The sequence below is a fragment of the Myotis lucifugus genome, unplaced genomic scaffold, assembly GCF_000147115.1.
Source record: "Myotis lucifugus unplaced genomic scaffold, Myoluc2.0 scaffold_1074, whole genome shotgun sequence".
NCBI classification, from domain to species: domain Eukaryota; kingdom Metazoa; phylum Chordata; class Mammalia; order Chiroptera; family Vespertilionidae; genus Myotis; species Myotis lucifugus.
Window position 1 is genome coordinate 17,091 of NW_005872122.1, and position 18,989 is coordinate 36,079.

Here is an 18,989-nt window from a genome sequence, read left to right on the forward strand (position 1 = left end):
AAACTATTTGGTTCGATCTTTGTTGATAACTGATAAGGTGGGGCTGAGGATGAGGCTCAGAGGTCAGGTTTGTAAAAAGATTCCCAGGTGATTCTAATGTGCAGCCAAGGTTGAGAACCACTGGTCTATACAGTAACATGTCACACAGGCAGCAAGTTTCTTTTTTTTTTTATTGTTTTATTGCTTAAAGTATTACAAAGAGTATTACATATGTCTCCTTTTTTTCCCCGCCCTTGACAATCCCCTGGCCTCCCCTACCCCCCAGTGTCTTATGTCCATTGGTTATGCTTATATGCATGCATACAAGTCCTTCAGTTGATCTCTTACCCTCCCCTCCTGCCCCCCAACCCTCCCCGGCCTTCCCAAGGCAGCAAGTTTCTTAGAGCAGCGGGCGTCAGCCTCTCGGACCTCACACACCGCTGTCTTCCAGAACAGACATTGATATCGTAAATGCTCACTGTGACGTAGCTCGTGGGATGGATACATCTCTTTTCTGAGCCTGATATTTTAGAGCACTTTGCATTGTATCATTAAACATCTCTGGTATTGCTCAAAGATATCCCTTCTATAGGTGTCCTGGTAATATATTGGATCTGCATGTCACTTGAGAAATAGAACTTAGTGAGGGAAAATTCCCCCAGAGTTATTACCTTCCTTTTTACTTTATTTTTTAATGTTTCTTTGATGGTTATTAGAAAGATGGGGTTGTGTACTATGAGTTTTAGAGCTTCCCTAAATCATTTGTGTAAATCAAATAATTTAAACCAGTAATTTCCATTATTTTTTATGTTTTGGTTCCCATTTTAACATGCCTTTCCCCTGCTTTCTATTTCTAAATAATATTCTCTATTTCCTATTAAATAGAATAATAAAAGTTTGTGTAACTCTTGATTTTGAAAATGCATAAAATACTGAAATTTTCATTAGTGTGTCTTAGACGTGGTGTTTAGAAGCTAAGCTCATGGATATCAATAGTGTGTCCTTGCATTCTTATTTAATCATCATGTACCTTTTAATTCTCACAGGTGCCTGGAGCTAGAAACCTTGCAGACAACTCACAGGGTCTTAGAAGAAAAACCCACATGAGCATAATTGAGTGAAATAGTTTAAATGAGGAAGTTCCCTAGAGTAGGACAAGAAAGCTCTGTCCGTTCTAGAAAGTGTGTGTGGGTTCCAAGTAAACTAGAGTGAATAGAACGGACACAACGAAAGGTTTGCAAACCCGCCTTTGCCGGCCCCTCATCTCTTAGGATCCAGAATTCAACAATACAGATCAGATCGATCTGTATGATGACGTGCTGACAGCCACCTCACAGCCCTCAGATGACAGAAGCAGCAGCACCGAGCCACCTCCTCCTGTTCGCCAGGAGCCGTCTCCCAAGCCCAATAACAAGACCCCTGCGATTCTGTACACCTACAGCGGCCTGCGCAACAGGCGGGCTGCTGTGTATGTGGGCAGCTTCTCCTGGGTGAGCTGGGGCACCTAAAAGGCCGGGGGCGGGCCGGAGGGAGAGCGCTGGGAGGTGATGGCATTTTCAAAGACCGATGTTGCACTGCTTTGTGCTCTGATGGGGTTGGATTTCTTTTTCCTGGGATCAGGTTGGATTGATCTCTGAAAGAGAACTATCCTGAGGACGTTCTGATGCCGAAGAACGCAATGATTAAGTGGGTAGTTGCTTTTTCTGTCATCTTGTTACCACCCCTGACCCTGGGGCTTTATGTCTAGCAGGGTCATCTGTGGGATGAGATTTCAGAGTGAATACCTTGAACTCTTGGTGGTCATTAGATGGTCCTGTGATAATGATGGGTGACAGGGATCAAAGGCCTTGATAAATCTAATATGCTCGGGGTAGGTGGTGATTGTTACTCTGCAAGTTACTGTGTGACATGTTTTTGGGCTGGTGGGGGGGGGTGGGGCTGTTTCCAAATTAGGAAATGTATATGCTGGGGGGAAGTTCCTGACCACGGTCAACTCTGCATATCAGATCTGCAATTAAAAGCTGCTAGTATCAGCGTTTGAGCTGATGGCCAGCCAGCCCAAATGGCAGTCAAAGTTAAACTAGGTCTGACTCTTACTCTCGGGAGGTGGGGACTGTGGCGGGTGGGTGTTTGGAATTCTGTATGGGGAGGACAATAAGAAAAGCCCGCACTAATTGAAGTATTGATGGGCTTTGGGGTTTCCTGTGGGAGGTCCTGGCTGTGAATAGGATCCTAGGTTTGGGGAAAGGGTTGGGGACATTCTGGGTTGGGGGTGGGGGGCAGTGTAGCTCCTGACATTTCTTCCTTTTCCATTTTGCCGGCCCCAGTGGACCACAGACCAGCAGCTGATCCAGGTTATTCGCTCTATCGGAGTCTATGACGTGGTGGAGTTGAAATTTGCAGAGAATCGAGCAAATGGCCAGTCCAAAGGGTGAGGTCTGGGTTTGAGAAGCCCGTTCTAGTTTGTAACCATTGGAATAACAGGTCTGCACTGTATCTTGGCCCTGGATTTTAACCCCTCCCACCCCTGGCCCAGTTCACTGCCTTGGTTTTGGCAAATTGCCTTGGAATGGGGACCTGGCTGCAATGTGGGAGAACATCTATCCATTGAGGGGCAAAGAAAGCTGACTTCTAATTTCAAATAAGTAGGAAGATTATAGACTGACACCGTTTTGTTGTTGGTAGTTGTGTGTGTGTGTGTCCAGTAATAGCAAGATACCTTTTGCTTTGCCAGTTTTCACTAAAAGTGGAAGAAAATTTCTTTGTTCTTCTGTTGTCTAGTAGCTCTCACTCATTTGTAATGTTTCTTCCTCAAGGTATGCTGAGGTAGTGGTAGCCTCTGAAAACTCTGTCCACAAGCTGTTAGAGCTCCTGCCGGGAAAAGTTCTTAACGGAGAAAAAGTCGACGTGAGGCCAGCCACCAGGCAGAACCTGTCACAGTTTGAGGCACAGGCTCGGAAACGTGAGTGCGTCCGAGTCCCAAGAGGGGGTACGTGGAGACCATCTGTACGAATGGGGGAGGCTGTGGACTTGTTTTCTGTGGTGTAGGCTCAGCCTACAGTGTGAAGGAATTTGGGGGAGGGGAGGGGGTGGTTGTGGGTGGCAGCGTGGGTAATAGGTCGGCCCAAAATGAGGCCTGTGGTGATACTTTGGTTTTGCTACTAAGTCATGTGACTGGGCTTATTTCCCCATCTGAACTAGATACATGATGTTTAAAGTTCCTGTCAACTCTAAATTGTGTGTTTCTGTCTAAACAATTCAGTGTATAGTGAGTGAATGGGCTTTATTTTAAGACATGCCTCTCTATAAATTATTAAGAAGGAGCCACCCTAATATGGAAGTAAGGTATGTAAAGATGGCTGTAATCTATATATATAAAAGCCTAAGCGACCAGCCAACTGTCCGACCAGTAGCTGTGATGCGCACTGACCACCAGGGCAGATGCTCAGCACAAGAGCTGTCGAGCTGCGGTGACTTGGCAGCTGTGGTTCTCAGGTGACTCACCCAGAACCAGAGAGGAGGGAGCCTGATTCTGGGGTGCGTCACCCGAGAACTGCCCTCTCGCAATCCGGGACCCTTCAGGGGATGTTAGAGAGCCGGTTTCGGCCCCATCCCTGCAGGCCAGGCCGAGGGACCCCACCGGTGCATGAATCCATGCACCTGGCCTCTAGCCCATTGGCTCCCCACCGGGCCTCTAGCCCTTTGCAGAGGCCGTGGGTCTGGCCCTTACAGAAACTTTTCGACTCAATTAGCTAAATGATGAGACGTGCAGGACCTACCGACTGCAGCCCCGATGTCTGGCGCCCACCCCGGCCCATCCACTTAATACCGATTTCCAGTGGAGGCGGCGAATTTTCCCGCTACCACTCTCGGCTGGGGAACTGGCCTGGCTTCCCTCCTTCCGGGTGGACAGTAGCACCAGGGGCAACCTCCCGGGAGGGAAGGCAGCAAGGGTGCCGCTCAGGTGGGAAGAAAGAGGTTCCTGCCGCCGCTGGAAGGGCCTGGGCGGGAGCCCTAGGCCAACTAGATTCCAGGCTAAGTAAATCCTATTTGCTAAATAATTGCATTTTGCAGCTAAATGCCCACAAGGCATCAGTTAATATCAAACTTAGGGTAAAGTGAGATGAAAGAAGCAAGACAGATACAGAGAGAGAGAATGACGTAATATTGGGAGAAAAGAGGAGGGAGCCTGATTCTGGGTGCCTCACCTGAAAACCCCCTCTCACAATCCGGGACCCTCGGGGGATGTCGGAGAGCTGGTTTCAGCCTGATCCTCGCAGGCCAGGCTGAGGGACCCCACCAGTGCACGAATCTGTACACCGGGCCTCTAATGTCATAAACCAAGATTGGAAGGATGCTCTGTAAGGAATTGACCTAAAGATGTGCTAGAGCCCATCTGTAGTAAAAGGCAGTTTGGCTCTGTGGATAGAGCGTCGGCCTGCGGAATGAAGGGTCCCGGGTTCGATTCTGGTTGGGGGCACATGCCCAGGTTGTGGGCTCGATCCCCGGAAGGGGGCATGAGGGAGGCAGCCTATCCATGATTCTCTCTCATCATTGAAGTTTCTATCTCTCCCTCTGCCTTCCTCTCTGAAATCAATAAAATATATTTTAAAAAAAGATGTGCTGGAGAATGTGAATTTAACAGTGTTTCTCCAGCATTTTCCAGGGGTGCCCTTTCAATTGCCGGATATTAGTCTGCTTGGCAAGTATTTCTTATTAGAAAAGAAGGTTGCATCATAATACCTTAGCGCCACGCTAGCATCTCTTAAGTGCATCTCACTCCTTTTATTCGACTACTCACCAAGCCACCTTCTGATACTGATTTGGTTTCCAGCTAGGCTCTCCCTGGGAAGAATGCACTGACCAGCTGCTGCAAGTATTTCGGTCCGCTTGGCAGTTCTATTTCTCACTGTAAATTAATAAATTGGCCTTCTGGTTTATGAATCGGTCTCTGGTGAGTTTGGTTCGTATGAGTCAGCCTCCTAGGGCTCGATCACCCCAGGTGATCTGTTAAAATGGAGTTTCTGGGCCTGGGACACCTGAGGACCAGAGCTGGGATTGGCCTGACCTCACAAGGCGCAGCCCCTGCAAGGCCCTGCCTGGGACGCCACCTGCCTTGACTTTCCTTGCGCTGCAGTGGGGGGCTTTGGGGTGGGGCAGATCCTCTCAGATAGTGCCTGGCATTGATTGGGGGTCCACTGGGACCAGGTATTGATTGATGGAAGGTGGAACCCTGGCCACCTCTCTCTTACATAGGAACAGCTGTTCTTTTACTAGATTGAGAGCTTAGCTGGATGTGGTCTGAGCTTCCATTGCTCTGCTGTAGAAGGCACACACTCTTCTTCCTGGGCAACTTGTATTTTCAAGTCCATTCTGTTTTGGTCTTCCTATAAAACAACCTTCAGACTTTTCTAAGGTGCATAATTGTACAGCTGCGTCAGGGGTCACATTCCTACCTTCACGTGGCTGTTTATTCCTTGGTGTTACCTTTCTTTGCTGAAATGTTGATGGTGACTGAGTGGTGTTTTTCTGTGTCGTGGACTTGGCCTCTGTTAATTCGCTGAGTACAGTTGGTGGACTTCCTTTGCTTAAAAATGGTTGTTACTCTTGGGATTTGTAGCCAAAGATACAAAACAACCTTGTAGATGAGGGGACAGGAGACGGGAAGATGGCTGTCAGAGCTCACACTCACTGAGACTTGTTCTTCCTTCAATGCGGGAGAGCGTGGGAATAGCAAGGTGTCCTGTGTTGGAGACATAGGAAGGCGGTGCAGTGATGGCGCTGGTGAGCGGCTGCAGGAGAGAAGCCGCAGTGGTGCAGGGTGGTGGACTCCCCCTGCTGCTTTAGCCGGAGCAGGGTTCCTAACAGGTTCTAGCTTAAGGAGCACTCTTCTTTCCACACGTGTCTGCTGCCCGCATCTTTCTACCTCGGAGACTCCCATCCATGCGATCACGTTCTTCTGTGGGATTCCACGTTGGCCACCCTTTCCGTGGACACTAGGCTGGGGTGAGGGGACAGATGGAACCGAGTGACTTGAAAGTGCCAGAGCCGTGCTTTCAGCTGCATGCGAACATGCTCTGAGCCCTGTGCACAGCACCACACGGCGTGCTCTGACGGTGTTCCTGGCGTGCTGCCCTGTGGGGCAGAACATGGGGCCATTGGAATGGAGCGGAGTCCCCGCATTTGAGGCATGTTTTATTCCACGCTTCTGCCAGGAGTCTGTTCTCAGTTGTGTGCCATCTGCTCATTCTCTGGGTCGAGCTTTTCTTGGCTCATCTCCCGTTTCCTCTTTGCCTCCCGGTCTCCAGTCTTCTCTTCGTTGTGCGTCTCTTTTTCATCCCAGTGACCACTTTCGGTATCTGGATGAAGTGTCATCCGTCCCCGCCCTTCCTTCTCTCTCCCCACATTCCCTGGTTAAAGCGCCTTGGCAAGGAGGGCATTCCAAGTGTGCAGCCGGATAGAGAAGGTTGACTAGGACCAGTCCAGGGAGAGGGGCGCTGAATTCTTATCAGGGGACATGGAATTTCAAATCCGATTGAATCCTGCTGAACAGTAATGAACAAACTTCAACACTGTCATTTTCTCACGGGTTAATAGGCTCCTTCTGCACTTAAAAATATAAGACAAAGCTAAGGATAAGTAACGTGAAGCACTGATGGTTCTAGAGAAAGAATATTTTTGACATACAGAATTTAAGGTGGTATTGCCCTCTGGGTTTATAATTAAGTTGTCTCAGGTTTTTCTCTGATGCCAAAGAAAAGGCAGTCGATGATGCTACCTTCTTTTTCAGCCACCTGCTGCCTTCCTCAGTAGGTGTCCGATGACTTGCTGAAGGACGAACTGGTCCTGTGGGTGTGTCTCAAGCCGGGGCAGTAACAGTAGTTGTTTTGCTTCATAGGAATACCTCCACGGGCTCACTCCCGAGATTCGAGTGATTCTGCTGATGGACGGGCCACGCCCTCTGAGAACCTTGTACCCTCATCTGCCCGTGTGGATAAGCCCCCCAGTGTGCTGCCCTACTTCAACCGCCCTCCGTCAGCCCTCCCCCTGATGGGTCTGCCCCCACCTCCAATTCCACCCCCACCACCTCTCTCCTCAAGCTTCGGGGTCCCTCCTCCTCCTCCTGGCATCCACTACCAGCATCTCATGCCCCCTCCTCCTCGATTACCTCCTCATCTGGCTGTACCTCCCCCTGGGGCCATCCCACCTGCCCTTCACCTCAACCCAGCCTTCTTCCCCCCACCAAATGCTACAGTGGGGCCTCCACCAGATACATACATGAAGGCCTCGGCCCCCTATAACCACCACGGCAGGTAAGAACTACCTTGTTCCTTTCACAGCTGAGCCAGGTGTAATAGGGTGGACAGTGAGGTATTTTCCCTCCGAGGAGGAAGTGAGCACTGAATTCTGTGCTTGTGGGAAACTGTAGTCATAGTGTTGAGTCCTGGGAAATTCTTATCTATTAGATAATTTTTTTATTTGATGCTTTGTTTGCATCTTACTTCTTGACCCAAACCATGTCCTTTGTATCCCTTTTTAAGGGGCTTAATTAAAAAGAGTAACGTAGGTGGCTGGTAGGCTGTGACTGTCTGGCACTGTTGTTGGGTCATGGCAAACTTATCAAAGTCTAGGACATAAATCCTGTCTTTGAGGAGAACATGGACACACAAACACGTGACCAGGCAGAGACCATGTAAGAAATGACACAGGAGAGCATCGTTCAGAGCATGGTATTACAGAGGGCGGTAAAGACGATCCGGGGTGTGGCAGTCAGGCTGGTCTTGCTTCTGTGCAGCCGGGACTCGGGCCCTCCGCCCTCTACAGTGAGTGAAGCAGAATTTGAAGAGATCATGAAGCGAAACAGAGCAATTTCCAGCAGTGCCATTTCCAAAGCAGTAGCTGGAGCCAGTGCAGGTAACGAACTCTCCCCTTTGCTGCCTTCTCCTTGCCTTCCGTTTGCCCATGTCTCCAGGCCTAGTCATTTCCATTGGCAAGAAATTCAACCAGATAAAGTTGGAGCACCATTAGGTTCTCAACCATTAGGTTCTCGGGAGGCATGGCTGGCCCGGCCGGTGTGGCTGAGTGGTCGAGCATCGACCCAGGAGCCATGTCAGTATTGGGTGGGCATCGCCAGAAGCCGTGACTCCTGAGAAGCTTTGGTTTCTAAAAGGAGATGACACAGGAAGTTTCAAGGTTCTAGTCCAAGTTTCACTTTATGACATTAGCCATATTCACGTGAACGTAAATGTAGACTATCCAATTTCCAAGTTAACCCTAAGTATTACCTATTTTCCATCATTTCTCAGCTTTGGCTGCAAAATTTAAATCCACAGAGTCGGTTAAAGACAGGAAGTGTACATATTCTCTCTTTATTTTTCCCTCCAGAAAATCTTCATTGGCATCGGAATAAATCTTCTTAAATTAAAAGTAATCTGCTCAGTGCAACAAGTCAGATATACACAGGACTGTAATGAAATAATCATTGTTCTCCACCAGCTCCTTCATACCAAGATGATCAAAAACCAGATCTCCGTCTCCCTCTATTTCTGTTGTTCTCATTCCAGTCATTCAAACCACAACTATTTATTGGAAGCCTGTAAAATGGGCAGAAACGTCCTTCCCTGATGGAGCTGACCTCCTGGTGCCTGGACTCCTCCAGCTTTTGTTTTATTCTTACTGCCTGTGCAGAGGAGCTGCCAGTCCTCATTATCCTTGGACCTTGTCTGGTCTCCTGCGTTCCTTGCATTACCTTCTGTCCTTACTGCTCCTAACGTAGCTCAAAAAAGCTTTGTGGCCCTAGCTGGTTTGGCTCAGTGGATAGAGCATTGGCCTGCAGACTGAAAGGTCCCAGGTTCGATTCCGGTCAAGGGCACATGCCCAGGGTGCAGGCTTGATCCCCAGTAGGGAACGTGCAGGAGGCAGCCAATCAATGATTCTCTCTCATCATTGATGTTTCTCTCTCTCTCTCTCTCTCTCTCTCTCGCTCTCTCGCTCTCTCCCTTCCTCTCTGAAATCAATTTAAAAAATATTTTTAAAAAATAATTAAAAAAAAAAAATTTGTGCAAGTCCCCACCCTGTGACCACTTTCCCTGCCAGGCATTGCTCAGATTTGGGGAATGAAGGGACTAATTCTCGATGGTAGCATAATTTAAATAAACAAAGAGATAAAAATTTAAAATATGCATGTGTGTATGTATGCATGTATGTATGCTATATACGTTTTAGATATACATTACATGTATATATACATACGTCTGATGATAAATTTAAGACAATTTAGTCAATATGCAGTGTTAATAAAGTCCTCTGCACGGGCCCTCTTACAAGACTGCCTTTTATAGTTTGTGTCTATCCTCCATATGTGGTTTTGTGCATGTAACAACATATATGTAATTTTATTTTTACAAAAATGAAATACTGTCTTGTAACTTCAAATTAATATATTCTGCACGTCTGTTACATCATGTGAAATAATGACATTTACTAAGCCCTTACCTTGTGCCTGGCACTGTGCTAAGCGCTTTACATTGCTTCCTTTGTTTACATACAAGTTGACCTCAGGCTTTTTAACGACCACGTAGTATTCTGTGGAACCAGTGATGGGTAATTATGTAGCTAGACCCTGTTGAAGGAACTTCAGGTTGTTTCTAATTCTTTAACACAGCAGACAACACTGAAACAACCGTGATTAAACTTACCCACAGTTGTGAATAGAAGTAGAAAATTTTTAGAATTCCTGGGTCAAAGGTATGCACATTGTTTATTTCAATGGATGTTGTCAAACAGCCCTCAGACAGTGATGCGCCAGTTTATACACCCACTAGCGGTCTCTGAGAACGTCTGTGATTGCAGACATTGGAACATAGGTGCCATCTAGTTTACACCTCCACTCCCGCCTCTTCTGTTCACTGGCTCTTGTTTGGGTCCTGCGGTCTCCTTTTGTCTAGTTTACTGCCTCTACTCACCCTTGGCCTTTCCCATCCATCCCGTCAGGCATCCATCCCGTCAGGGGATTACAGTGACGCGATCGAGACGCTGCTCACAGCCATAGCTGTCATCAAACAGTCCCGGGTCGCCAATGACGAGCGTTGCCGTGTCCTCATCTCCTCCCTTAAGGACTGTCTCCATGGCATTGAGGCCAAGTCCTACAGTGTGGGTGCCAGCGGGAGCTCGTCCAGGTGAGCTGATGGCTGCTCCAGCGGCGGCCAGCCCCGAGCGGCACTCTTCAGGGATTGGCAGGGGGAGGGAAGGAGCCGGGGGGTCTGGCAAGGCCCTGGCTGAAGGAGCGGACCAAGCCCTCATATTTTCAAGGGGAACAAATTACCCTCACATTTGCAGTAATAAATGTTAGAATGTTAGCGGAGGCAGTGGGTTTATTTCGGGGAAAAGATAGACTGGTATAGCCAAGAACATGGGCGTTGGAGCCACCCATGCTTGGATTTGAATCCCAGTTCTGCGCCTAACTCTGTGTGTGACCTTGAGAATGGAATTACTCAACTTTCCAAGTCTCATTTTTCTCAAAAAAGGGGGCGGGGGCAATAGTAGTACTAATCTTACAGACTGTAAAGATCAGGTGAGACGATGCATGTACAGCTCTGAGCACTGTGCCTGATACATTAGTAATTCTCAGCAAATTTAACTGCTGTTATTTTCCCAAAGATGACTAGTCCTCAGGGGACCAGCACCGTCAGACAGTGGGTCCATGCTAGAGCAGAGGACAGGGGTAGCTGAGGCTAGCAGACACCAGAGCACAGCACTAGGGAAGCAGTGTGGTAGGCCCTCTGAGCGCGGCTCAAGGATCTTTCTAACAGGAAAAGACATCGGTCCCGAGAGAGGTCACCGAGCCGGTCCCGGGAGAGCAGCAGGAGGCACCGGGACCTGCTTCACAGTGAAGATCGGCATGACGACTATTTCCAAGAAAGGAACCGGGAGCACGAGAGGCACCGGGACAGAGAACGGGACCGGCACCACTGAGAGAGGTGGGAGCAGCCCACTGCTGCCTGGTGGGCGGTCTTGTATGAGAGAAAATCACTGACCGAAGGTTTTTCTCTTTTTATGCGTTATTTTTATATTTATTGATTTGAGAGAGAGGAAGGGGGAGAGAGAAACATCGTGTGTTGTTCCACTTACACATTCATTGATTGTTTCTTATATGTGCCCTGACCAGGGCTTGAACCCAACGTTGTGGCCTATGGGGATGGTGCTCTACTACCAGCCAGGGCTCTTTTAGAGCAAATAAAGGAAGTGGGCGGCTTTCGGTTTAGTAACTGAAAATCCAGGAGGGCAGATTTCCCGCTTGTTAGGAGTCTCACACTGCGATGGGCCTGAGATGAAGATATTTTTTGTTTGTTTCTTGGCTGCCTTGCCTGGTATCTGACGCAGCAGGCATAGTGGCTAAGTAAGAGCAGTGTCTGCGGGCAGTGCAGAGTGTGAATCCCACGCCTCCGGCCGTATTGCTTTGTTCCACCATTTCTCGCTTTTTGAATGAAGGTAAGAAAAACAGTTGTCTCATTAGATTGCCGAGTATTCAGTGAGGTGATCCATAGGCATTTAGCACTCAGATACCTGTTACATAGTAAGCTCTCAATAAATGATAGCCATGTCATCAGCGTTGCTATGTATCAACCCCACCAAACTTTCAGGTAAAAAATTGGGGAAGTTGACCAATACAGAAAAGTGAAATCATTGCCTACTTATTTGTTTACACGGTGCAACATTAATGATTTTAAAAATTAATGTCTACTAAAAAGATTTTGAAAATCAAGATACTTTTTTCAAAGAGAAGAAAGCTGACCTGGAAGAAATTTTAATAGCTTTGGAGACTCTGTGGAGGATACTTCAATGGAAGGATATATTTGTTTAGGGAAAAAATGTGTTTTTTTCTTTTTTTAAAGCAAAACAAAAGCAGGAGAGTTGGGGTGGGGGAACCACATGAACTCAGGTAATTGAAAAGTTGAGTTCGGCTTGGCTGGATCCAGAGCGAGGCCTGTGGCCCGATGGCTGCGAGTTTGACACGCTTGGTCTAAAGGCGAGGGTGGGGAGCATCCAGCCTGTAGGCCACACAGACCTGCAAAATCATTTGGTCTGGCCCTGCCACAGCATTAGGGAGAGTTAATTACATCACCACATATAGCAGGCTAATGTTTAAAAACGTATTTTTACTGATTTCAGAGCAGGAAGGAGAGGGAGAGAGAGAGAGAGAAACATCAGTGATGAGAGAGAATCCTTGATCGGCTGCCTCCTGCACACCCCACACTGAGGATCGAGCCTGCAACCTGGGCATGTGCCCTTGACCAGAATCAAACCTGGGACCCTTCAGTCTGCAGGCTGATGTGCTATCCACTGAGCCAAACCGGCTAAGGCTGAACCTGAGACTTTAACTGTCATTTTGCTTCATTTCTTCCAGCTATAAAATAGGACTGTTTTTCCCCAGTACGCAGATGATTCCATTGGATAACTGAAAAATCCTGTGACCCACTGGGTCCCAGAAAGCAGGCATTGGGCTGGTGCAGGCCTGTTGGACAAGATGAGGAAAGTGAACTCTGAGGAGGTTTCCAATCCCCCAATTTCTCTTACGTTGGTTACTCCATCCAACCAATAATTTAATCCAAGAGAACTGAATCAGACACCCTAACAATGTCAGTTTCTCATTCTCATCCTAATGCAGTGGTTCTCAACCTTCTGGCTCTTTAAAAACAGTTCCTCATGTTGTGACCCAACCATAAAATTATTTTCGTTGCTACTTCATAACTGTCATGTTGCTACTGTTATGAATCGTCATGTAAATATCTGATATGCAGGATGGTCTTAGGCGACCCCTGTGAAAGGGTCGTTTGACTGCCAAAGGGGTCGCGACCCACAGGTTGAGAACCGCTGTCCTATTGGCTCGTAATTCCCTCTGCAGTTACCAAGTTGTGACTTAGGAGATTTCATGTTGGGGAGATGGTGCGTGGGCCTCGTTTATCTCAAGAACTTTGCAAACTCTATGTACATAGTTTTTAGTTAGAAAATAATAGTGCCCGGCCAGTGTGGTTCAGTGGTTGAGCGATGACCCATGAACCAGGAGGTTAGGGTTCAATTCCTGGTTAGGGTACATTTTCAGATTGTGGGTTCGAATCCCCAGTAGGGGTCATGCAGGAGACAGCCAATCAATGATTCTCATCAAAGTTTCTATTCCTCTCCCCCTCTCCCTTCCCCTCTCTGAAGTCAATTTTTAAAAAAGTGCCTACTTTATCAATGGTAGCTATTCTTTTTTTAAAGGAAATAATAGTATTTATATTGTGCAAACGGGTGTTCTCTGAGCAGAAAGTGTGTTAACATCGAGCATTGGCAGTAGATCGGCAACCCTCTTCCTCAGAACAGGCCCCGCCTCTGGGCCTGGAGTCTGATTGCCCCACTGCAGGACTCTGGCTCTGTCTGCATTCAGACATTATCACCACAGTGTGGCCGTGCTCTCTAAGACCTGGGCGCTGTGGGTTATTTCAGCTGATGCATTAGTTATCCTCTGCGTCTTGTTCTGTAGGGACAGTTACCAAAGTACATTTCTTTCAGGGTGTATGTGTGTATGGTTTGGAATTTGAGGATATTCTTCTGTCAGTGGTTTTTACATTTTGTGGTTCTCAGCTCTTGCCTCATTATTTTAGAACCTTCTCCTATTTGATGTTAATCATTCTCACCTCATTGCTATCCTCCTGGTTCAATGGAAACTGAGCTTTCTGTTCAATTTTGATCCAGTGCAAATATTCAGAAGCCCAAATGGTGTGACATTGAGAAAGCATTGAAGGCTTCAGTTTTCCCCACAGAAAATGGGACAAAACCTGCCTGCGTAGGTGTTTGAAGAAGCAAGAGGAGAGAGGCCACACCTGATTCTGGGGCTGAAACAGTGCTGTTTCAGAGTAGAAGGATCACACAGCTTGTGGGTGTCTTGTTTCTATGTAGCTCCTTCAGCCTACACAAGTGCATACATAAAGGGTGAGCATTTGTGTATTAATGAAATTCTAAGCCTGACTTTAATCCCCCCTTTTTCATTTAGCTATTGTTTCTATATTATACTAGAGGCCCGGTGCACGGAATTCGTGCACTTGAGAGAAGGTGGTCCCCTCAGCCCGGCCTGCGCCCTCTAGCAGTCCAGGAGCCCTTGGGGGATGTCCAACTGATGGCTTAGGCCTGCTTCCCTTGGGTCTAAGACAAGCAGTTGGACATCCTTAGTGCTGCTGCAGAGGCAGGAGAGGCTCCCGCCACCACCGCTGCACTCGCCAGCCGTGAGCCCGGCTTCTGGCTGAGCAGCACTCCCCCTGCATTGAGCATCTGCACCCTGGTGGTCATTGCACATCACAGCGACAGGTGGTTCCGCTGTCCGGTCAATTAGCATATTAGCCTTTTATTGTATAGGATGATCAGGTTCACCAAGCTCCCCCTGCAATTAGCATTGTGCCATGAGAACAAGGGCTGAGCGGAGGAGGGGCCTTCAGTCAGGTGGAGATGTGACAAATGGCTGAAGAGTGTCTTACTGGGCTCTTACGCTTCTTGGACGGTGACTGCTGGTTATTGCCTTAACTTCTGTGCTCTTTGTGGCCTGGCCTGGCCAGGTCATTGCAGCTGGGGGTTACTGTGCTGCTTGGCCCCTCGCCCACAGCTGTCATCTGGGGAAAGACCTAAACATTTCTTGAGTTTCAGTACAACTTACACCACCTCTGGCTGTGTGTGTGTGAGAATGTGTGTGTGTGTGTGAATGCGTGTGTGTGTGAATGCGTGTGTGTGAGAATGTGTGTGTGTGTGTGTGTGTGTGTGTGTGTGAATGAGTGTGTGTGAGAATGTGTGTGTGTGAATGCGTGTGTGTGAGAATACATGTGTGTGAATGCGTGTGTGTGAATGCGTGTGTGTGAATGCGTGTGTGTGTGAATGCGTGCGCACACACATACTCATAGAATGCTGATTGAACCAGGGCTCAAGAGAAGAAAAGCTTTGAGTTTCCTGTGTGAGTACATGCTCCCTGTCAGGCCTCTTAGGAGCTCGGAGGTAGTGGGTTTGGTTGTGCACACGGGTGGTGTCACCATGTGCCTCCCAGTTCCATCCCCTCCCCTTAAGGTAAGCTGTGACTTGCTCAGAAGAGATTTCCTGAAACAGAATTTAAATTCACCATAATTCACCATGTTCCCTTGTAACAACTTTGCTTGAAATGTTGTAATTTCCATATTTTTCCAGCCCAAGTCTCTTTTTGAGACTTCATTTCATTGTCTTTGCCCCCCACCTTAAAGTAAGATGTCACTACTAGCTTGTCCTCCAACCAGTCCCTCACTATTCACAGTGCCAGACACCCCAGACAGTCCTTTCTTTCGCTTTCCCGGGCTGCATTCTCTCTCTGTCTGCATCCCCTGCTTCATACGCTGTAACTTTAGAAAACGCCCTGGGAAGTCATTGAAGCCCCCGTTCATCTGAAAGTCACTCTGATTGGTGTTCTCTTCTGATGTTCTTGTTGCAGGAGTCGGTCGGAAGCAAATGTTTTTTAATGGACTTGCATCTCCTCACCTCGATCAGGACTAAAGGACGGAGGCCGCTCCACCCCTTCCCTTCCCTCCACGCCCCTCCCCTCCAGACACCCAGGGAATGCCCTCTGCCCACAGGATTGAAGACTGCGGCCCTCCCAGTCCCACACCTCCTGTTTGCTGGGGAAAGAGCCTAAAGACTGTGTGCTTGGGAGGGGAGGCAGGCAGGAAGAAGGCAGGTCCAGGCCCTGGTCTCCGTAGAGAATGGTGCTTTGTTCAAGGAAACGTGAGTTTCTGATTCTCCAGGAGCAGTTGAGTGGTGAGGTCCATGGGAAGGCTTCCTTCTCAAAGACAAGGAGTCCTTCCAGTGGGATCTAGGAGAGCAATGGGGGTGCCCAGGTCCTGCCCTCAGCACTAGGTTTGATGGGGCCAAGAGGGTCCAGACCCCTTGCTAACACCACTTCGTCTAACTCCTTTCCTGCCCAGCCCTTTGAGGAGGGACCATGAGAACAGAAATTCATGAACAGCTTCTCTTACTCTCGCTTTTCCTTCTTACGATTGACGGTTTGTTTCCCCGGCCTCCCAGAGGCGGACGCCTTCCTGCTCCTGCTGCTCAGCTCCTCCGAGGACTTGCCCTCGGGTGTGGAGCAGGCCCAGGAGGTGCTGCCCGCTGAGAGCCCTGAGGAGCCAGTGCCCGCCCTCTGCCTCCCGCTCTGCTTAGGGCTTGGTTGCCTCTTGCAATAACCAGCTCTACCAGGTGTTCTGTTTCCCCGGCTTCACCATTTCACGGGAGCCCTTCCCCCCGAGGGCTGCTTCCTTGTTTTAGAGGAAGGTATTGCCGCTGGGAGGTGGGGGCGGCGGACCTCAGCAGCGCAGAGCCCTGGTGCAGTGCCAGGATGGGGAAGGCCCGCAGGCAGGGCCCGGCCTGCTTCCATACGCCTTGCTTCTGTGTTCAGGTTTGATGTAACCATGGGCTTGCACCCCCAGGTACCAGTTTCACTTATTGGGGGGTAACCTGACACTAGCAGACAGGGAAAGTCACAGGGGGGGTGTCTTCCCACCTTTTGATTATTGACCTCCTATCTCCCCGTGCTCTGCCTGGAGGTACTTCCTGCCTCTGATGAGCAGGGAAGAAGTGGAGCCCGACTTGAATGAGCTCCGTGTTCTAAGGACCACCCTCGGGGCCATTTTCCACACCGGCATGGAATTGGCGTATGGAATTGCTTTTCCCATAACATGTACATGTGATGTTCTGATTGCTGAGGGAGGCAGCAGCCACAGGGCCCTGCAGTGCCAGGGGGCGATGGGTGCTGTTTGCGCATCTAGAGGGCACGCGGCATCTAACGAGACACGGCATGTGACATAGACTTGGCATGTGAGGTGTGGGGTCATTGGAGACCCTGGTGGCTCAGGGAGAGACTGAGTTGGACTGAACCCTCCTCTCCCCTGCACGTTTCTGACCCAGCCCTGCGGTCCCTGAGGGCGGGCGTCCCCCGGGGCTGGAGAGGCACATTCCCTTGGGACAGGCTACAGGTTGTAGCTCCTTTCCCCTGTCCCAGGTCCCATCCCCACCGCCACCGCCACCTCAGAACATGGCGCCCTGCCTGCTGTCGGAGTGCGAGGTACTGGGCGTGTCCTCGAGAGCAGCTCCTGTGTCTACAGCGTAGAGACCCAGTAAGGGGACGGTGAGGAACGTACAGAGTGCAGGAAAGCCGTTTACCCGGGAGCTTTTTCTCCCCATTTTTGTTTTGTTTTTATTCAATGACACCATTTTTAGTTTTGTTTCCTGATAGCAAAAGGAAAAAAACCCAATCCTCAAAAAGGCCAAGGCCCCGTCCCCCTGTTGTCGGTGATCTGTTTGTCTTTCTGATAGGTTGAAAATTGTGTAATAAACTTGATGACGCTGTCAATCTTTTATACTGCATTGTATTTTTTTCCTTTTGTAACAAAGTATTTTTAAACAATAAATGGGGTGTGAGCTATTTTATGGATCTGCATTGAATAGATTTGTTGAGGTGTCGGGCATGGGCATGGGCTGATGTAGTCGCATGCAGGGCGTGTAGTGGCCTGTGGTGCACCTAGGAGGCCTCCAGTGCAGACCTTTTTCCTGAGCCACCTGAACAGTCTGTTAAAGACAAGTCCAGGTCATCCTTTACCAAGATTCCTAAGATTTACTCCCAGAAGAAATGTCCTCCCTTGGACAGTTGTCCTGATGTCAAGTTCAGGAAGGGAAGTGTCCCCAGGAGTGGGAGGGTGATGGCTAGGGCCTCCTTCCACCCACTGATCTGACCATGGACAGTCGAGATGAAAGCCAGAGCAGCCCTGCCTTCCACACAGGGAGGTTTTGAGAACCAGAGAGAAATGTGAATGGACATGGGTCGTGAGCTGAACTATGAAGTACAGGTTAGGAAGCGGAAGTGTGATCTTAGGGTTCCAGACAACTGGGCTTTTAAAAAAGCCAGGTGAACAGCGGAGAGTTGTATGACCAAGATGAACCAGTATAATGTGCACTGGGACCAGTAAAAGCGAAATGTGTAAAAATAATTTTTTTAGAGATGTTTTTAAAAATATATTTTTATTTCAGAGAGGGAGGGAGAGATAGGAACATCAATGATGAGAATCACTGATCAGCTGCCTCCTGCACGCCCCACATGGGATTGAGCCCTCAACCCAGGCATGTGCCCTGACCAGAAATTGAACCGTGACCTGGTTCATAGGTTGACGCTCAACCACTGAGCCACCACAGCTGGGCAAAACAAGGAATCTTTACGCAGAAGGGAAATTTGCTAGCGGGTCTGAAACTTGGGAAGAAAGTAGTTGGGGGTGCCTCGGTTCCAACCTGTCCCTGTCCCGCGCCAATCCACACCCAGTCTAGAAACCCACTTATGCCCAGGTGGTGTGTATAGAAACTCCAGTGTGATGCCTGCTGGTGGAGAGAATAGTCTTCGTGTCATCCAGGAGTGCTGTGGTGGCGTAGAGAGGGACTGTCTTACCCTGGCTGATTGGCTGAATCAGGGAGAGCCTTGTCCTGTCCACCAAAGAGGTTGTGGGTCCACTTCCCACTCAGCACATACGAGAGGAAACTGTTTTCACCTCAATGTTTCTCTCCCCCTCTCTCTAAAATCAAAAAAACATACCTTCTGGTGAGGATTTTTTAAAATGGTACTGAGCCCTAGCTGGTTTGGCTCCAGTGGATAGAGCGTCGGCCCGTGGGTCCCGGGTTCGATTCCGATCAAGGGCATATACCAGCCGTGGGCAAACTACGGCCCACGGGCCGGATCCGGCCCGTTTGAAATGAATAAAACTAAAAAAAAAAAAAAGACCGTACCCTTTTATGTAATGATGTTTACTTTGAATTTATATTAGTTCACACAAACACTCCATCCATGCTTTTGTTCCGGCCCTCCGGTCCAGTTTAAGAACCCATTGTGGCCCTCGAGTCAAAAAGTTTGCCCACCCTTGGCATATACCTTGGTTGCAGGTTCCTCCCCAGCCCAGGCCCTGGTCAGGGCGTGTGCAGGATGC

At 48.8% G+C, this 18,989-nt stretch overlaps 1 protein-coding gene across 4 annotated transcripts in view; it reads left to right on the forward strand.

Annotated features, from left to right (window-relative positions):
• CPSF7 (cleavage and polyadenylation specific factor 7) overlaps positions 1 to 17,446 on the forward strand; it is a 23,764-nt gene extending 6,318 nt beyond the window's left edge. The window contains exons 1-9 of one of the 4 annotated variants that reach the window (XM_023747952.1): positions 1,344 to 1,469; positions 1,730 to 1,849; positions 2,307 to 2,410; positions 2,796 to 2,968; positions 6,878 to 7,292; positions 7,775 to 7,893; positions 9,989 to 10,157; positions 10,791 to 10,958; positions 15,461 to 17,446. In XM_023747952.1, coding sequence (XP_023603720.1) covers positions 1,841 to 1,849; positions 2,307 to 2,410; positions 2,796 to 2,968; positions 6,878 to 7,292; positions 7,775 to 7,893; positions 9,989 to 10,157; positions 10,791 to 10,953 — 1,152 coding nt within the window. In that variant the 5' untranslated portion in view covers positions 1,344 to 1,469; positions 1,730 to 1,840 and the 3' untranslated portion in view covers positions 10,954 to 10,958; positions 15,461 to 17,446. Of the gene's footprint in view, positions 1 to 1,250; positions 1,470 to 1,729; positions 1,850 to 2,306; positions 2,411 to 2,795; positions 2,969 to 6,877; positions 7,293 to 7,774; positions 7,894 to 9,988; positions 10,158 to 10,790; positions 10,959 to 15,460 lie in introns of those variants that run through there. The other 3 variants (XM_014449227.2, XM_014449226.2, XM_023747951.1) reach the window with 3 other exon arrangements.
• The last annotated feature ends 1,543 nt before the right edge of the window (positions 17,447 to 18,989 follow it).